An 18,271-nucleotide genomic window follows, 5' to 3' on the forward strand; every position below is an offset into this window, starting at 1 on the left:
AACCATAGCACATAGAGAAGATATATCTATCTTCTGTCCGTATGTGGATAACTCATTTTTACAGAGTAACCAATATATATATATGCAAGGTATTTTTGGGGGGACCAATAAGGTAAAAGACCCCAAGAAACTGAAAATAAAGAGTATCTTTAAAAGTCTAAATGTAAGAACTGGCATAATGTGTGAAGCTGCTCTTAACCCTAGCTTATAGCATCTCCCTCCCCTGTATGCACACACAGACCATTCATCAAATTCTACAGTGTTAAGGGAACCTATAAAAATGATCAAAGTACTTATTTTTGTGTATATATATGTAATGAATTTATTAATTTAATATGCTGGAATAGTAAGATCAAAAAAATTGTAACGGAAGATGTTAACGTATAATACTACTGGGAACACCTGAGTCCTTACTCTGGGCCAGGCATTATTCTAAACACCTGAGATAAACTCATTAAATCCTCGTGAAAATCCTAATATGTAGATATTATTATCCACATTTTACTACTAAGAAAACTGGGACACAGAGGTTAAGCAACTTTCCCAGAATCATACAACCAGTGAGTGGCAAAACCAGGATTACAATACAGGAAGTCTGGCTCCAGAGTCCATGCTCTTATTCATTATAGTGTCTCCATAATTAGCTAATATTCCAAATTAAAATCATTCACCATAACAATTTCAACTGCTCTGAGTCATTTAATAATTGTAATAGAAATTGCAATACATGTCTTAAAATGAGTGAAAAACAAATCCAAAATCCACAAAGATAGGAGACCATATATATCTGCTGTAGAGTTACCAAAGATTTCAACATTTCATGCTATGAAAGGGTATTTACTCAGATTCCAGTAGATCCTAAAGAACTGTAAAATACCAGCTGAATACACATATACCATCCAGACTGGTAAATTCCTTAAAAACATTCTACCTATCCTACATCTATCAAGATCACAGGTCACCAAGGTATAAAAAACAGAGATCATCAAAATGACAAAATTGTTACTGCAACACAAAAATTCAAAAGTAAAGGGTATCGCTTCTCGGCCTTTTGGCTAAGATCAAGTGCAAAAGTAAAGGGTGGACTTACCCACTAATATCACGGAAAATCCCAGGAGAATGACACCATTCCCAAAGCTACCCCTTCTCTGAACCGCTAGATTTCACTCCTCCCACAACCTCACAAACCTAAGATAAACTTGAACTTTCTATGTGTGTGGTTGTAAAAGATGGCATTTGTTAGAAATCTGAATGTAGCACTGTTGGTAATCTGACTCAGACCTGACTCTTCACTACAACTCTTATTTTGACACACTTAGAACCCTGATCACTTGCTCAGCAAATGGTGAAGTAGATTATGTAATCTTTAAAGGAACAACAGGAACACATCTAACATTCCCACCTAGCCTGTTAACTCCCAGAGGGTAGGATCTACATGAAATGCACTGTGTTCTGACAGTAACTATAATAAATGAGGAACCTGGTAGTCTAGTCACTCAGTAAACATCTGCTGAATTAATGACTGAATAAGAAGTAAATAATTCAAGGAAATAAAGGGACAAAGAATAAGAGGCAAATTGCAAGGAAAATAAGATCTATCAACCTGAGAAATGAATTATCATGTGTGTTTTTTCCCCCAGATCATCTGGCACTCAAAAGAGCATAACTCAAAAGGCTGGCAGTCATCTGATGGTTTTAAAGAGGAAAAGGGAATTGTTTCTCCATAACTTTAATCAAAACACGTTGAGTATATCTGGCATTTAACCAGTAAATTAAAGAATAGAAGCTTCTTGGTGGCCAAATTTATATCCTTTTTGTTTCTTTTGTATGCAATGAGCAGAAATTAAAAGTAAACAAAGAAAACCAGTAAGAGAATAAAATTCTACTGTGCCTTTCCAAGCAACCTGAGGCAAAAAGATGTCCATCAACAAAATTCTAGGATTACTAAAACCAAACTGTCAGCACCCAAGCAAAACTGAAAATCAATTCCCTTTCCTGTTCTCCTTTACATATATATATATAGGTGTATATATATATGTATGTGTATATATATATATGCCTGGGATGATAATACTGACCTATTTTATAGAACTATCATGAGGATTAATCAGCTTAAAAATGTCAAGCTCCTCCAGAGGAAGAGAGATTATAATACCTATATAACCACTTCTACAATTAACAAATGACCTGAGTCTCCTGTATCATAATGCAAAACACCGTTAGTTACTTAAAAGTAACATGGTAAATTTTTAAGTCACAAATAACACCTCACATTAAAGAATATGCTTAGGGCACCTGGGTGGCTCAGTCAGTTAAGTGTCTGCCTTTGGCTGAGGTCATGATCCTGGGGTCCTGGGATCAAGCCCTGCATCAGGCTCCCTGCTCAGTTAGGAGCTTGCTTCTCCCTCCGCTTGTGCACACTCTCCCTCTCCCTCTGTGTCAAATAAATAATAAAATTTTTAAAATCTTCAAAAAATTTTAAAATAAAGAATATGCTCATTAATAACATTTTCTACAACTTTCAAGTATCTTTAAAGAAAGTAGGTTGAGTACCGACAGGAAAAAGTAACTTTTGATGAACCACCTCAGAAAATAAAATCATTAAATAACAGTGGCTCCTGAGCTCCAGGTCTCTGAACAGAAAGTTGTCCGCTCAGCTAAAAAGAATTCACCACATGCCATAGAGTTTGATTACTACTGCCGTCACCATCATCAGAAAGGGTTGTGCAGCCTCCTAAACCACCTGCCACTCCTAATGAGGAAGGGACGCGGCTCCTAACAGTGCAATGCTGAGATCTGAACATTTCTGCCTTTTATATCAGAGTTACGCCCATAGAAACATGCACTTCAGTAATAGGAAGTCATTACAGGATGTCTTCTATTTCCTTTCAGCTCAGCTAGTTTGCTTTTCGGCAAAAGCTGATTAACATGACAGAGTTACCTTGTCCTTCAGACGCCCAAGAGGAACTTGATAAGCTAGCTGAAAGTGTTACTTCTACCAGGGTTAGCAGCAACCATAGCTCTGGGAATCGATGCTTTTGAGATATTCTGCTTTATAAACCTCATTTATCAAACAGCGGGAGAGCTGTTACATATGGTGATGGGCATTATGGAAATGCTTAGGTTGAATACAAAATGTGAATGTGGATTGGATTGAATTACCTGCAAGAAAGAGAAACTAACTCAGGAGGATGTAAAAGGAACCAATCATAGATATGAATCAAACAGGGCTGCACAGAAATGTTAAGAGTCTGCTTATAAATGGTTACCCTTGAGGTTTCCTATGAAAAGGTTTCCTGGAATGTCAATGAAGAATTTTAAAAATTTAACATAGTGAAGTTAGATTAAATAATTGTACCTACCACGGTCCTTGCCTACTCAAAATAGGAAGAAAGGTTAGAAGAGGTTTACATAAATTCAGACAACCCTAATAACACAAGGATTAGCTGATGCTAAAATCCCAATATGAAAAATCAGAGTATGCATGAGGAAAGGAGACTGCTGAAGAATACAGTGCTGACAATGTGGCTGGATGGGAATAAAAGAAGCAGAGTAAACTAAGGTAAAATTCTTGAATTTTTTTTCCTATGGGCAACTAGTTTCTATTTTAGTTTAACAAAATATTTTAAGATGTGCTTAATGTTCAGTTATAGTTTAGGTACTTTACTTAAAAAATCATATTTTGGAAAAATACTCATGGCTTTGCTTGCTTTATTAAAAAAATGAAAAAATTAAAAATTAAAAAAATTAAAAGGAGAGGAGGCACACAAGTCTTCCTATATAATGTAGTTTTATAACTCTAGGTCTTCAAAAATTATGAGATGAATTCCTGGGTAAAAACATGAGGAAATTAGTAATAATCCTACAATGCCCTCACCACTGAAACTAACACTGATTTTGGGGAAGATTTGGTAAAGTTGATAATTACAATGTGATGGGGAGAATGAAAGAGAGAAAAGTCATATGGGAGAGTAATATGCAAAAGTTAGAACCAGTACTTTTATTTTTAAAAGCTGGACATTGAGTTTAGGTGGGACTTTGATATTCTGTCCATAAAAAAAAAAAAATGCTTCTGGCAGTCATAGGACTCCTTTCCTTTGGACAAAGCACAAATGAATGAGTCAGAGACACACCTCAGCTAGAAGCCCAGGCTACCCAACACGCTGGGAAAATATCCCCATCACACACAGAGACATGCACAAAGTTGGTCACATAAGGGCAGTACAAAGAAGAGAAATGAGAGTACCTCAGGAACAGCAAAAGTAATGGGTAACTATTAGATGTTCTCAAGGAAGAAAAAAAGAAACCCTTCATAATAATTGTGGAGTGCTTTATAGCACTGCTATGTCAGGATTCCTCCAAAAAAATGAATGTGTGTACCTTGCAACCATGCCAGTTAGAGACAAAGTAAATAAACTGATCAACTGGCAGGACAGACTCATGGCGCACGTTCTAACAGAAGACTCTCATCCCGTTGCATCCCCTACCTCCTCGTTTCCACCTTTCCCTCACTCTTTTTAATCCTCATATGACAAAGTCTTTTGGTCTGGCCAATGATGTCAACCTAAAATCACAAACCTGCCTACTGCCCCCAGAAGCATCCTGAGAAAGTGGTCTTCTCTCAAGTCCCACCCAGCCCCCAAAACAGCACAAGGTGGGGGGTAGCATTCCTGGGAGCTAGAGCCAGCACATCTCACAAAAACAGGGTCTGTCACTGACATTCCACCCCACCCCCACCCCGCCACCATTCCTAGCTGCTCTCCAGGTCACAGTTCTCAATAAACACATGTAGAAAACAAGCTCATTCTTTTTCCCCACTCATTAAAAATAAACCCAAATGGTCCCCAATTTAGAACACATCTACCAATGAAAAAAAGTTAAAGAGAGGGAGGTGCCCACCCACATAATCTTTCCATTCAAAGAGGCACTATTTCACAGCTGCTATGGAGTTTATAATTAACAGACAAGCTTAACCAACAACAGAAATTTCTGGAATCTACTGTAATTTACACTAGGGCCTTGCTTATTACAAATTTAGATTACAAACACAGGCTGGATTCTATGACTGAATCCAAAAGCCTTCTTGACACACCTCAAGCTCAAGTCTCTTGTTATCAGTCAGCCTTGCCTACAGGGAGTGGCTGCAGGCTGAGGCGTTGGCCTGACCCAATGTGCAGGCAGAAGCAATGACTGCTCCTGCTCACTCATTCCTAGAGCCCATAAACCACCCATCACTTGCTCCACGGAGCTGTCAGGAGGCTCCACTGGAACAATGTCACATTGCACTGAGATGCATTCACCATGGTGCCTCCCACAGGTCTTTACTCTGGCTGGACTGCAAGCTTTCTGTTTCCTTTCTCATCTGCCACCCCAGGTTGAATCCTCTCACCGCAGGTTCTAAGACATAGATGGGGAGTGGGAGGTGGGACTGAAGGGCAGGAGACCATGGAAGGCAGAGTAAAAGAGCAGACAGACAAGAGGGTGAGAGCAGGGCAGGCTTCACAGGCCACAGGCAGCTTTGCGAGCAGTCTTTACCATTTGAATCTATTGCATCAAGAGCTACACTACAATAGAAAGTCTCTCTCTCTTTTTTTTTTTTAAAGATTTTATTTATTCATGAGAGACACAAAGAGAGATAGAGAGAGAGAGGCAGAGACACAGGCAGAGGGAGAGGCAGGCTCCGTGCAGGGAGCCCTACGTGGGACTCGATCTCGGGTCTCCAGGATCAGGCCCCGGGCTGAAGGCGGTGCTAAACCGCTGAGCCACCCGGGCTGCCCAGGAAGTCTCTTTTTTACAGGAAAGGGAACTGAGGCTCAGAAATACAGTCAGAGACAGGTAATGCCTCCACTAGGATTCTCTGACTCCAGAGTTCACCCTGTGTTGTCTCCGCCGTCCTGGAAAGATCTCCTTTCACCCTACACCACCAGCCTTGCCACACTACTCGACATTCCCTGAACAACGATTGTGCCTTGATACCTATACCTTTAAAAATAAACAATCACAGGGTATACTCAGGTGTGTGCAATAAGCTGAGTGTTCCTGCCACATTCATACACATACACACTTGCTGAAGTCCTACTCATGCTTCCTACTTGACCCCCAAAGGCAGAATGAATCCCCTCCCCCAGGTGCCTCCAGCATATTCTTCAACTTACTTCACACATCCTTCCACAGGGGTTCTCTGAAGCCATATCATCACTACCTCCCTTTCATCTAGTTCTTCGAACCTAGCACAGTGCTTAGCCTAAAATGCTAAACACAACCATGCTGCCAAAATTGGCAAATGAACACCCAATGAGGAAAAATTAGGTGAACATGCTTCCGATATTGACTGCATGAGGATTACAAATCCACAAAGCGATCATAATATCTTAGCAAAAAAAAAAAAAAAAAAATCTTAGCATTCAATTACTGGGGAAAATCTATTTCTCTTAACTCTAACTAGTCAACCTCCCTCCCCTGGCCAGTAATATTACATATGTTAACTAATAAGACAAAAAATGAAAGTCTGGTTTTCTGACAAAAGATTTGAACTGGGGCACATGGGTGACTCAGTGGTTGAGGTCATGATCCCAGGGTCCTAGGATCAAGTACCATCAGGCTACCGGCAGGGAGCCTGCTTCTCCCTCTGCCTGTGTCTCTGCCTCTCTCTCTCTCTCTGTCTCTCATGAATAAATAAATAAAATCTTAAAAAAAAAAAAAAAAAAAAGACTTGAACTGAACACGTAAATTCCAAAGAGTAGAGGATCCCTGCACCAGGCCAAAGCCTCTCAAAAGATATAAACATTCTGTGAGATCATCTCCAACCAGCTTTCCCTCTTTCTCACCAACCATGGAAGCAGACTAGGTGTACTCACCTGGCTTATTTCCTTCTCTCTCATGGCCCAGCTGCCCCTTGGTGTTCAAACCACACGTGTAAACTTCCCCATCCTCCAGTAGGAACACGGAGTGGTTCCCTCCACAGGCCACTTCCTTGACACTTCTATCAGATATGAATCCACACACCTGTGGCTCAGCCACAATCCCTTGCAGGTTGGTGCTGATCCCAGGTTGGCCCAGAGACCAATATCCCCAACATAACATTGTTCTTTATCCTTCAGGGAGTCATGTAGCCTAGAAGAGAGTTCTGTAAAAAAGGTTAAAAAAAAAAAAAAAAAGGTCAGAGAAAATCGCTTTTAAGTAATAATCAATTGAAAAAACAACATTCCCCTTAATATTCTTCAGATAATCTGCATCTCAAAATAATACATATTAATATCATTGAAAATATTTATAATGATGCTATTTGTATGTTTCAGTAAGAGTTTAAATTTTTTTTAATTTTAAAATATTTTATTGGAATCCTTTTAATAAAAACAAGTATTCATGTTAAATAAGTCTAATTGGTCTGAAAGTATTTAAGCATCTCAAAATTTCTGGGCAGTTTCTTTCCTCCAGTAAGTTGACAGCTGCTCACATAGGTTAATGCAGGGAAATTAAATGGAAGTTCCTAGGATCTGCCCAACACCAACCAGATAGGAGGTATCCTCTGCATGAACAAAACCCTTGATTGAAGGGTAACAGCGGCGGAAATCTTCAAACACCCTGGTGGTGTTGCGGATCAGCCTGCGAGGACCAGGGGTCTGGGAGGACACCAAAGGTCAGCGGAGAGGGGGCAACGGCAGCCGAATGCCCCCTTCCCGCCCTGGGCTGGGTCAGCTCCCAAAGGCATGTCACGGGCACATTATAGGAGAGCAGGCACCGCCCCGAGCCGCCACAGCACCACCACATGATGCCAGCCGAACCAACCACCACGCAAAGAGGAGTTTAAAATTTTTTAAAACAAATTTTGTTGGGCAGCCCGGGTGGCTCAGTGGTTTAGCGCCGCCTTCAGCCCAAGGCGCGATCCTGGAGACCCGGGATTGAGTCCCACATCGGACTCCCTGCATGGAGCCTGCTTCTCCTTCTGCCTGTGTCTCTGCCTCTCTCTCTCTCTGTGTCTCTCATGAATAAATAAATAAAATTTCAAAAAAGACAAATTTTGTTTGTATAAATGAACAGTAAGTAAACACAGACAGAATGCAAGTTTTAGTACAGCAAGAATTGAGTACAGGAGACTCACTAAAACAATTTTTGCAAACCATTATGGCAGCAAGATTCTGGAAATTATCCTTATAACTTCATCTTGTCCTTTCTCCTTGCACCTTTTGAGTTTTCTGATTTCATGTTTTAAATTTTTTTGAAATAATTAACTCTTTTAGGTAGCCTACTGTTAGCACGGATAGTAAATAATTCACCACTTCAAACAAAAATGCAAAGTGGGGGAAAAATGTTACCTTCTCTGCCATTTCTTCTTACACACCCTTCTGGCTCAGTCAAGCTTCACTTCCTACCTAAAAGCCTCTCGGGATCATTCCAGGCACAATTAGCCTGCATGCCTCTGACACGTCTAGTATATTGCCTTGACTGGAGACTTCCTCTGTATCTTAAAACTTAACTTCTCAGCCAGATTTTAACTGCCTCAAATAGGGACCACAGTATAACATATCTCTTTGATTTAGCAGCTACTCAATCAACTTTTGGCTGATTACTGCTGACTCCAGTCCAAAGTTTCACTACCTTTTAGAATTTATGCTTCCCTTTCATAAAAACAGAAACAAAAATCTCATCACTCTCTACCAGTTCACACTCACTAGGATGGCTATAATCAAAAAGGACAGCTAATAACAAATGTTTGTGGGGATGTGGAGAAGTAGGAGTCTTCCACACTGCTGGTGAAAATAAAAATGTGCAGGTCTTTTGGAAAACATTCTGGCACTTCGTCAAAAGGCTAAATATATAGCTACCGTATGATCTGGCAATTTCACTCCTAGGTATATATCCAAGAGAACTGCAAATATACGTCCACACAAAAACTTGAACCAATGGGGGCCTGGGTGGCTCAGTCAGTTAAGCATCTGCATTTGGCTCAGGTCATGATCTCAGGGTCCTGGAATGGAGCCCTGCATCCAGCTCCCTGCTCAGTGGGAAGCCTGCTTCTCCCTCTGTCCCTCCCCCCTGCTCGTGCTCTGTCTCTCAAATAAATAAAATCTTAAAAAAAATTGTACATGAATGTTCACAGCAACAAAAGGCAGAAATAAACCCAAATACCCATCAACTGAATTGATAAACAAAATGGAGTATTTCTATACAATCAAATATTATTTGGCTACCTGTGATAATGTTATTTTATTCCTTCTGGAAAGGCATGGAAAACCCAAAATAAAATATAAAACTGAATCTCAAAATGCTTTCTTAACCAAAAAGTTCTGTTTCTTCCCAAGATTATTTCTTGTCTAGACTCTAGAACTAAAAGGACATTAAGCTTAACTGTTATTCTTTGAGTTAATTATAAAATGCAAAGTGGAGCAGGGGGCATAGGATACACATTTTAAAAGACCAGCAGGGATGCCTGGGTGGCTCAGCGGTTGAGCCTCTGCCTTTGGCTCAGGGCATGATCCCAGGGATGGAGTCCCACATCAGACTTCCTGCATGAAGCCTTCTTCTCCCTCTGCCTGTGTCTCTGCCTCTTTGTCTCTCATGAATAAATACATAAAATCTTAAAAGAAAAAAAAAAAAAAAGACCAGCAAACTCACATGATCTTTTCATAAGATTTCCCTACTAACTTTATTCATTATTTGTAATGTTTCATACATTTCTTACCCCATCTACCAATAATTACATAAGCAGCATCACAGAGCTTACTACACAAGTCACTGTGCTAACGAACATTTTATATCATTATCTCATTTCATCTTCACAACAACCTTGTGCCATAAGTACTACTTTTAGCTTCATTTTTCAGATAAAGCGAACCTCAGAGACTGAGAAGCAAGCCCAAGGTCACACAGCTAGGAGTCAGAACCAGGCTATGAATCTAGGCCTGATGCCAAGGTCCACGGTCTTACTCACTGAGCTATGCTGCCACCCAAGCAGATTTACAGGTCACCAATAGGAGCAAGAACACAAAAATTACTTGCGGAATAACTAATTGTAGTCAGTATACAATACAGGATTCCCTGCAAAGTTGAAAATAAAGTTGCCCTCTGAGGGTGAAACTAATCAGAATTAAGAGATGATGGGTGAGATTAGGCAGCTGTAGCATTAAGCCATTCCCTTAACCAGCCAAGTACAACAGTGTGTCTAAAAATATGACATCAAGATGCTATGATTGTATGTCTGCAAAAAGATCTATAAACAACGCTCACAGCAGCTTTATTCATACTAAACAAAAATGGCAACAACCCAAATGTCCATCAACAGGAGGCTGTATAAACAGACTGCAGTATATTCATACAAGGAACACTACTCATCAATAAACCGGGGGGCAGGGGGCATGGCTGAAATGTATTTAGTATAAGAGAAAGCTGCAACTCAGTGTATCCCAATATTTCTGAATAATAAAGGTGAGTTTGAAAAAAATTCCTTAAGGGTGTTATCAACTGCTCTTTTATCGATGTCCCGAAGTCCCTCTTCATATAGTTAACAAACTCGCCCCAATCTTGCACAAGGGTGAACATGACCCTGGCCAAGGCAATCAAAGAATAGCCCCCAAGCCATACACATAACCCCCACTAAGCCAGTCAGAGAGGGTCACCCCTAAGCTACAAGACATGACCCACAGCAAACCAATCAGAAAACGTTCGTTCCCTAAGCCATTGTGATTGGTTCAAGGATAGGTTCACATTCCCAATGGGGCCAGAGTCCTTCCCCATGAAGCTGACTAGATAGAGCTCTGCCTTTTGCCTTTGAAGGAAAACGGAGACTGCTGGAAGCTCTGTTTCCTGCCACATGAAGGTACCTGTAAGCCATTATAACTCTCCTAGTCACAGAGTTTCAAAGACAGAAAGAGCTCCAAGAGTGTTGCTTAGCTGGGGATCTTTTCTTGCCTGATGCCAGCACCCAACTTCACTTTTCCTAACTGCATTATTTGTGGACTCCATACATGTGAATTTACTCACTCACTAAAATGTATGTGTACCCCAAGAGCAATACCTGGAGCATCTCTGCAGTCATTCTCAGACAGAAGCAGAGAGGTGAAACTTTTGAGTCACCCTACATGCAGGTTCCCAGCAAAAGTTGAACAAGTGGACATTCTGCCTTCTTGTAATTCAATTCTCATACTGTAAATAAGGGGTCTTTCTGCAGTCTATTTAGTGCCACACTTTTCAGATTTTTATCATTTTTGTTGATGATTTTTGTTATTTAAAATGCCCCAAGAGGCGCCTGGATGGCTCAGTGGTTGAGTGGCTGCCTTTGGCTCAGGCCTTGATCTCAGGGTTCCAGGGTCCTGGGATCGAGTCCCACATCGGGCTCCCTGCAGGGAGCCTGCTTCTCCCTCTGCCTTGTGTCTCTGCCTCTCTCCCTGTGTCTCTCATGAATAAACAAATAAAATATTTTTAAAAATAAAATAAAATGCCCCCCAAGCACAGTGCTGGTCCTGTCCAGTGTTAAGTACAAGAAGGCTGTGCTGTGCCTCACAGAGAAAACACATGTGTTAGATGAGCTTCACTCACCCATGAATTATAGGACTGTTAGCTATGAGTTCAATGTCAATAAATCAATAGGGTATATCTTAAGGAAGAAGAAATTCACTGATCTACACATGTAGCAGCTGTGGAAAGTGCTCAAGTAGCATCTATAGTGCGTAATGAAGCTACAGAAAAGATGGAGAAGTAGCTGAATCTGTGGATTCACGACATGATTATGGTGTGTAGTGGACAGCACTGCTGGAAGGCATAGCCAAAGAAACGCTGTCCCATTACTGAGGATCAGAAAAATGTTGAAAATTCTCTTGACTAGTGTTTTGTCATAAAGAAATATTGTATATGATTAATCACTTGTAAAAAGTATATATTAAAATTTTTAAGATTTTATTTATTTATTCATGAGAGACAGAGAGAGAGAGACAGAGACACAGGCAGAGGGAGAAGCAGGCTCCATGCAGGGAGCCTAATGTGGGACTCGATCCTGGATCTTCAGGATCAGGCCCTGGGCGGAAGGCGGCACTAAACAGCTGAGCCACCCGGGCTGCCCTAAATTAGGTGTCTAAACAGAAACACACATAAACACACACAGAACGAGGTTATATACCGACTGGCTAAGCAGAGACTCTCAGCAGGAACCTAAGCCTGTATTTCAATAGGAGCAGTAGCTAACTCAGTGTTTGCAACAACTTTACAGAACATAACTACCATAAATAATGAAAATCAACTGTATATAGTCTAAGTCTCCCTTTTCTGTTTATTTAAGATGGTTCAAATTGTATTTGTCACTTGAAATTTTAAGAAAGTCCTGACATTATTAATTACATTATTAATAATAACAGCAGGTAAGACTTAATTTGAGCTTTCTCTGAGTCTGGCACTTTTTCTATGTGCTTCACAGATATCAACTCATTTAATCTTCTATGAGGCGGGTGCTGCTATTATCATGTCTAATTTATAGATTAAAAAAAGTGGAACTGGGACACTTGGGTGGCTCAGTGGTTGAGCGTCTGTTTGGCTCAGGGTGTGATCCCTGGTCCGGGGATTGAGTCCCACATCGGACTCCCTGTGAGAAGCCTGCCTCTCCCTCTGCCGAGGTCTCTGCCCCTCTCTCTGTCTCTCTCATAAATAAATAAAATCTTGGGGAAAAAAAAAAAGTGGAACTGAAAAAAAAAGGATAAAAGAAAAGAAAGGGATAATGAGAGAATGAAAGGGCTTAACTAAATCACACAACTAGGTAATAGCAGAGTTTGGCTTTAGGCCCAAAGTCTGTGCTCATGACCATTTTAGGTTCCATATAATAAGGAACCTATAAAACGGATAGCCAAAGGGTCAGAACTCCCCAATGTCTCCAGCACTGCCCAGGAAGAACGGGTACCATTACAGTCAACCTGTGAAATGCTAAGTAAGTAATCACGGCCCAACAGTGGTGGTGGGTAGATCAGACTCCATAATATTAGTCATTAAATTCACCCAGCCACTTGCCTTGCTTATATTCCATGATTAACAAGCAACCTTAAATAACTTGGTTTCCAAGGTAGCTTCTACGGGGAAAGAACACCATGACCAGCTGACCCAAATGTCCCAGCCTTCTTGGCATTTCTATTGCTCATTATTAATTTGGCATCCAGGATGTATTAGCTTCTTGTAAGTTTGTTTAGCATGAGTCAGTCCTTGAGAGTCAGCCGAACTCTGGGTGCTCTGGCCAACAGCAAGCCTGAGTAAGCAGCCTGATGTACAGCCTCATCCTGATTTAACTACCATTCATATCCAAAAATACAAATAGAACTATTGTTCATGAAAACTTCAAAAATCCTTCCCACCTGAGTGATAGTAATGGAATTTTCAAGTAATCAAATAACAACTACTTACTAGAAGTAACAAAAGAGTAACCACAAATAAAATGTGTTCCCATGAATGGATTAGCAACTCTAATTAGAAACGTAATCTAGGTCATTATGATGCTCTGCCAAAACTATAGCAGGAGGTACTAAAATCATCTAGCTTTCAGGAGAGAAGTTCAGTGCATTGAAGAGAAGCAGCCATTAACACAGCTTTCACCTAAAAAAGCACACCCTAGAAAAGCCCCGAAACGCAGGAGCGACTGGAGTGGAAGGTCTAGCTTCAGCAATGTTCTTCATCACTTGGCATTTTGCTCTCCCAGGTCCTCCTACCCGCTTTTCCTCACTCACTGTCTCTTCCTTACTCCTAGAGGAATTGACTCTTTTTCTTCCTTTCAGAACACACACTTCAGAACAGCGCTGCAGAAGACAGGACCGCACTCTGGCTCAGCTCAGCACCTACGCCAGCCACTGCAGTCCCAGCCCCTCCTTTTCCTGCCTTACTTCCCCATCACAAAGCAAAAGGAAGAAAGACATTCTGTTCCGTTCCCTCAATGTCACACCTGGTACTTTTCCCAGCCTTTCTCCTCATCTATTTTTGGTAAAAGATTCAGGGTAATCTCAGCAGGGTTTAAGGGTCAAAAGAACTAAAGTTCAAGCCTGAGTTAACCACATGCAAGCTGTGAAACCCTGGGGAAGATATTTCGCCACTGTTTCCTGTTTCTTGTCTCTAAAATGGGGAGAAGAGTGCTTAGCCTGATGCCCAACATACAGAACTAAGTGACTAACAAATGCTAACTGCTGTACCACTGTTACTCCCTAGTCCTAGTGCTCTTCCCTGAGACCCTCTGCAAACAGGACAGTTCCCAAAAGAGGGTGGGGGTGCGACTCCTTTCTTCCTCCCTGTGGTTAGCATTAGCTGTGTTCCGCCAAATCTGTGCCACAGCAAAGCAGCACTACCACCATCTGCCATAACTTTCATGAAGGGGATTTGAGGTTGCTAGGAGAAAGTTTTTTGCATGCCTTTTCTTTTAAATTCTGGGTGGGGGGCTGGGGGGTTGAGGTGGATAAAGCTCTTTTTTTTTTTATCAGTCCTAGTAAGCTGAATGCTAAAAGATAAGCTGCAATTCCTAAACTTTGTCTTATTAATCAGGCTATGCACACAGCAGCCTAATGACTGATTCTTTTTTTTTTTTTTTTTTTTGATTCTTATTCCTTGTCTGAAAGTCACAGAAACCTAAATAACACTCGGGCAGGACTTCTAATCTCATTTATAATAGGGATAAGCGTCCTTCCAAGTAAGATTAGAAGCCATTACCCGAAATGGTGTACGGGGAGAAGAGGGGTCTTTTTCAATAGCAGGAAAAGGCAATGTCCAAGGCTTCAGTGCTCTGCAGGCCCTCCCCAAATCCAAGCTTGAAATAAATCTAGAGCCAAAATTCAAATGCAGAATTAACTCCGCAACAAAGAAGATTGATTCTGATGACATGCTTTATTGTTTAAAATGTTACTACCAGACAGAAATGGCACAGAAAGCAAAGAGAAGTTTTCAATAATGAGAATCCACTCCTTGCTGTTCTCTCCACTTCGGCTGGACTTTGTTTCTCTGACTCTTTTAGCCAACACAGGAACCATTTCTACCCCTCCCCAGAAGATCCCATTACAGGTGGTACCTTCTTCACTACCTGGTGCTGGGCTTTGTGAAGCTAAAAGAATGATCTCTCCGCTGTCTGTGTAAGCAGTGGGCTGCCTTTAAAAGACATTTGACCAGCCTGGCAAGAACTGAAAAGTCTGACAGTGCCAAGCCAAAAATATGGAGCAACCAGGACTCTTACACACAGCTGGGAGGAGTGTAAATTGACATAACCACTTTGGAAAACAAGTTGGCATTATCTAGTAAAGGTGAAGATGTGAAAGGCCCCCAGCATGGCAATCTCACTCCTACACATAACCAACACTCTCCAACTTACCAAGCATCTACAGGGCTCCTCCACTATGCAGAGAACTGGAGATACCAAGTTGGGTGAAACCTACAAACTGAACTTTCTGCAAAGATGGAAATGTGGCATACCTACACTGTACCATATGGTAGCTACTAGCTGCATGTGGCTACTGAACACGTGAAATGTGGCTAATAACAACTTGGGGACCAAAATTATTTTTAATTTTAATGTTTAAGTCATTTAGGGCTAGTGGCTACCTTAGTGTACAATGAAGCAAGAATCCCATGGACATGTACCTCAATATACACGCACAAAGATGTCTTTTTTTTTTTTTGGATGTCCATTTTTTAGCCCTGTTTGAAATAGATAAAACAAAGACAACCCAAATGTCCATCAATAAGAAAATGGATAAACTGTGGCACAACAGTGAAAAATAAAGGCACTCTACAAGCACCAGTGAAGCTAACCCTTAAAAGCAATGTTGAGGGGAGAGAAAGAGCTACAGAAAAATTTAGAAACTGATGTATTTTTACAAAATCCAACACAAGTATAACAAACATTTGGAGATAAAAGTATCAGTGGTGGCAAAACTATGAAGAAAAGCAAAAATAAATAAATAAATAAATAACCTAATTAATTAATTGATTAAATATAAAATACAAGGTAATGATTATGGAGACAGGAGAGTTGGAAGGTACAATCTGTAAGAAGCACAATGGGAGCTTCGATAGCTTGGCTGATGTTCTGCTTCTGTCCTTTTTTTTTTTGTTTCTTAGCATACATATTACATATACTATCTTATACCTACAACTATACTTCACAATAAAAGAAATGCAAAGTACTACTGAGGTAGTGTTGCTGCTTCTTGCATCTCACCCATCAATCCTCTACCCATGCAAAGGCTGGGAGCCTCTCCATGGCAGGGATAGGTTTCACTCAACTGTGTCTCTAGTTTTCAGCACAGTGTAGGAGCACAGCAGACGGTTGGTAAGTGCCTAGTGAACTGAACCCAAATCAGGGAAAACCAGCACTCCTGAAACTTAAGCTTGTTAACTGTTTTGTTTTCTAGGTAACGCTAGAGAAACATTCCTTGTGCAGTAACAAAAAAATAATAATATTTTTCCTCCATTCTAAAATGCACCCTCCTCTCACCACGTTTTAGCAGATCTGAAAGTAGAATGCTTTCTACGATTGAAGCTGTCATTAAACGGTGGTGTTTCTCAATATTGCCAGCATGCTGGAATTCAGGAATGTAAACTCTGTGAGGGAAGGACTAAGCCTCTTTTGTTCATTTCCCTAACCTTAGAGAAGACTCTGCCACACAGTCAAACCTCAATAAATACTCGCTAAATAAAGAAAGTTACTATTACTGCAAGCCCACGATGTGTCTGAGTCTTGCTAAAAACCTTACATAGATATGTAGTTTGCCCTTTACAATAACTTCAAGGCTTAGGTTAAGTGCCCAAGACACTACATGTAAATAAATAGTTGAAATGGAAACTTAGTAAGTGGGAAAGGCAGCGTTCAAATCTCATCTAGATTCCAAAGTCCATGCTCTTAAACATGACACAATACCATCTCTCAAACAGAATGAAGCCAGTTCCACCCCTTCACCAATTTTGAGAATAAATGTTTAAAGAAAACTGCCCACGGTTAGTGAGCTTATATTAGCTGAATCACTGGTGATGTTTATAGGCAAACAGAACCTATGTTAGCCAGAGACCTGGGGAGAGGTGAGCGAAACAATCTCAACAGATAACCAGACTTTCCCCCCATATCCATCCTGAGTTATAATAATATTAATCCACTTACTGGATTCAAACATGGAAATATATGCCCGACACCAGTAAGTACTATTTCCAAAGGCAGTAAATTTCTAAAGAGAGCAGAGTTATATCATCGAAAGGATAATCTTATTAAAAAGACCTTAAAAGTCCATTTGATCCAACCTCTAGGCAAGAGGCTTACATTCCTAACCTCATTTTAATGGCAGCTGAAGCCTTCCGAGGCCAAGTAACTTCGGTCCTCTGAGAAGTAAGTTGCTGAAGCAGAGACCAAAAACTAGGTCTCCTACTTCCTGGGCTCACCTTGTTCTCTTCACTACATCACAGCAGAGGGAAGTCACTAAGGATTTGTTAAGGTCCCTTTCTTCCTAGGCAGCACGGAGCTCTTTACATAGTTTATTTTATTTAATCCTGTCAATTCTGTGAGTTATCTCAGATAACTGTGATATTATCTCCATGTACAAGATGAGGAAACTGGATTCAGAGAAATAAGGTAACTCACCACAGGTCACACCCTTGGCATTTGGAGTAGATGCCAGAATGGTTTTCCCTCCCCTCACAGACCTGAAAGTTAAAGAAATCAGAATTACCATTATTAGCACAGCGCCGCAAAGTGCTTTCATGTTACTGAAAAGAAAATGAGAAGTAAACTTCTGAAAAATAAGAACACCTTTCTATCATGCAGCTTGAATATTCCCCAAACACTGCATCTCCACACAGGAGGAGTTTGGTTAAATACCAATAAGATAACCTCTAACCAACCTCAAAGATGTCACCTCTAAAAGGGAACTTGAGACACAGATACCACCTTTAAAAATTACTGGCATTTGTAGTAGATATAAAGGAAAAATAAAATGATTTTTCTATCTCCCATTTAGGTCAAAAAGAAAGAAGTTTGAAAAATAATTCCATTTTGTCTATCTTCCTCCATGGTTTCCATGTACTGCACACATTATAGCTTATTTTGCCAGAACTGTGTTTTGAAGACTTTCTCTTTCATTCCTGTCCTCACCACATCCTCTTTCATGCAAAACAAGATGAGACTACCGGAGAGGCACGGTAAGTCTCTCAAAAGTCCTTCATAATTCTAATATATCACCATCATCACTGTTTCTTATCTTCTTGGGTAGAAAATCCCAATCAACTTGGAGAATATTACTTTTATTTCTGAAACTGCAGCGAAACTATCTTGTATCTC

At 40.5% G+C, this 18,271-nt stretch overlaps 1 protein-coding gene across 7 annotated transcripts in view; it reads right to left on the reverse strand.

The window, feature by feature from the left end:
- HERC3 (HECT and RLD domain containing E3 ubiquitin protein ligase 3) overlaps positions 1 to 18,271 on the reverse strand; it is a 112,407-nt gene that overhangs the window by 92,242 nt on the left and 1,894 nt on the right. For 6 of the 7 annotated variants that reach the window (XR_008662837.1, XM_055313197.1, XM_055313194.1 and 3 more), the window contains exons 2-3: positions 17,576 to 17,637; positions 6,858 to 7,126 (exon numbers count right to left, since the gene is read on the reverse strand). Coding sequence is in view for 5 of the 7 variants with exons in the window: in XM_055313197.1 (XP_055169172.1) it covers positions 6,858 to 7,083 (226 nt within the window). In the remaining 2 variants the exon portion in view is untranslated. Of the gene's footprint in view, positions 1 to 6,857; positions 7,127 to 17,575; positions 17,638 to 18,271 lie in introns of those variants that run through there. The other variant, XM_055313198.1, reaches the window with a different exon arrangement.

This window comes from Nyctereutes procyonoides, unplaced genomic scaffold (genome assembly GCF_905146905.1).
Source record: "Nyctereutes procyonoides isolate TBG_1078 unplaced genomic scaffold, NYPRO_anot_genome, whole genome shotgun sequence".
Classification (NCBI taxonomy): Eukaryota; Metazoa; Chordata; class Mammalia; order Carnivora; family Canidae; genus Nyctereutes; species Nyctereutes procyonoides.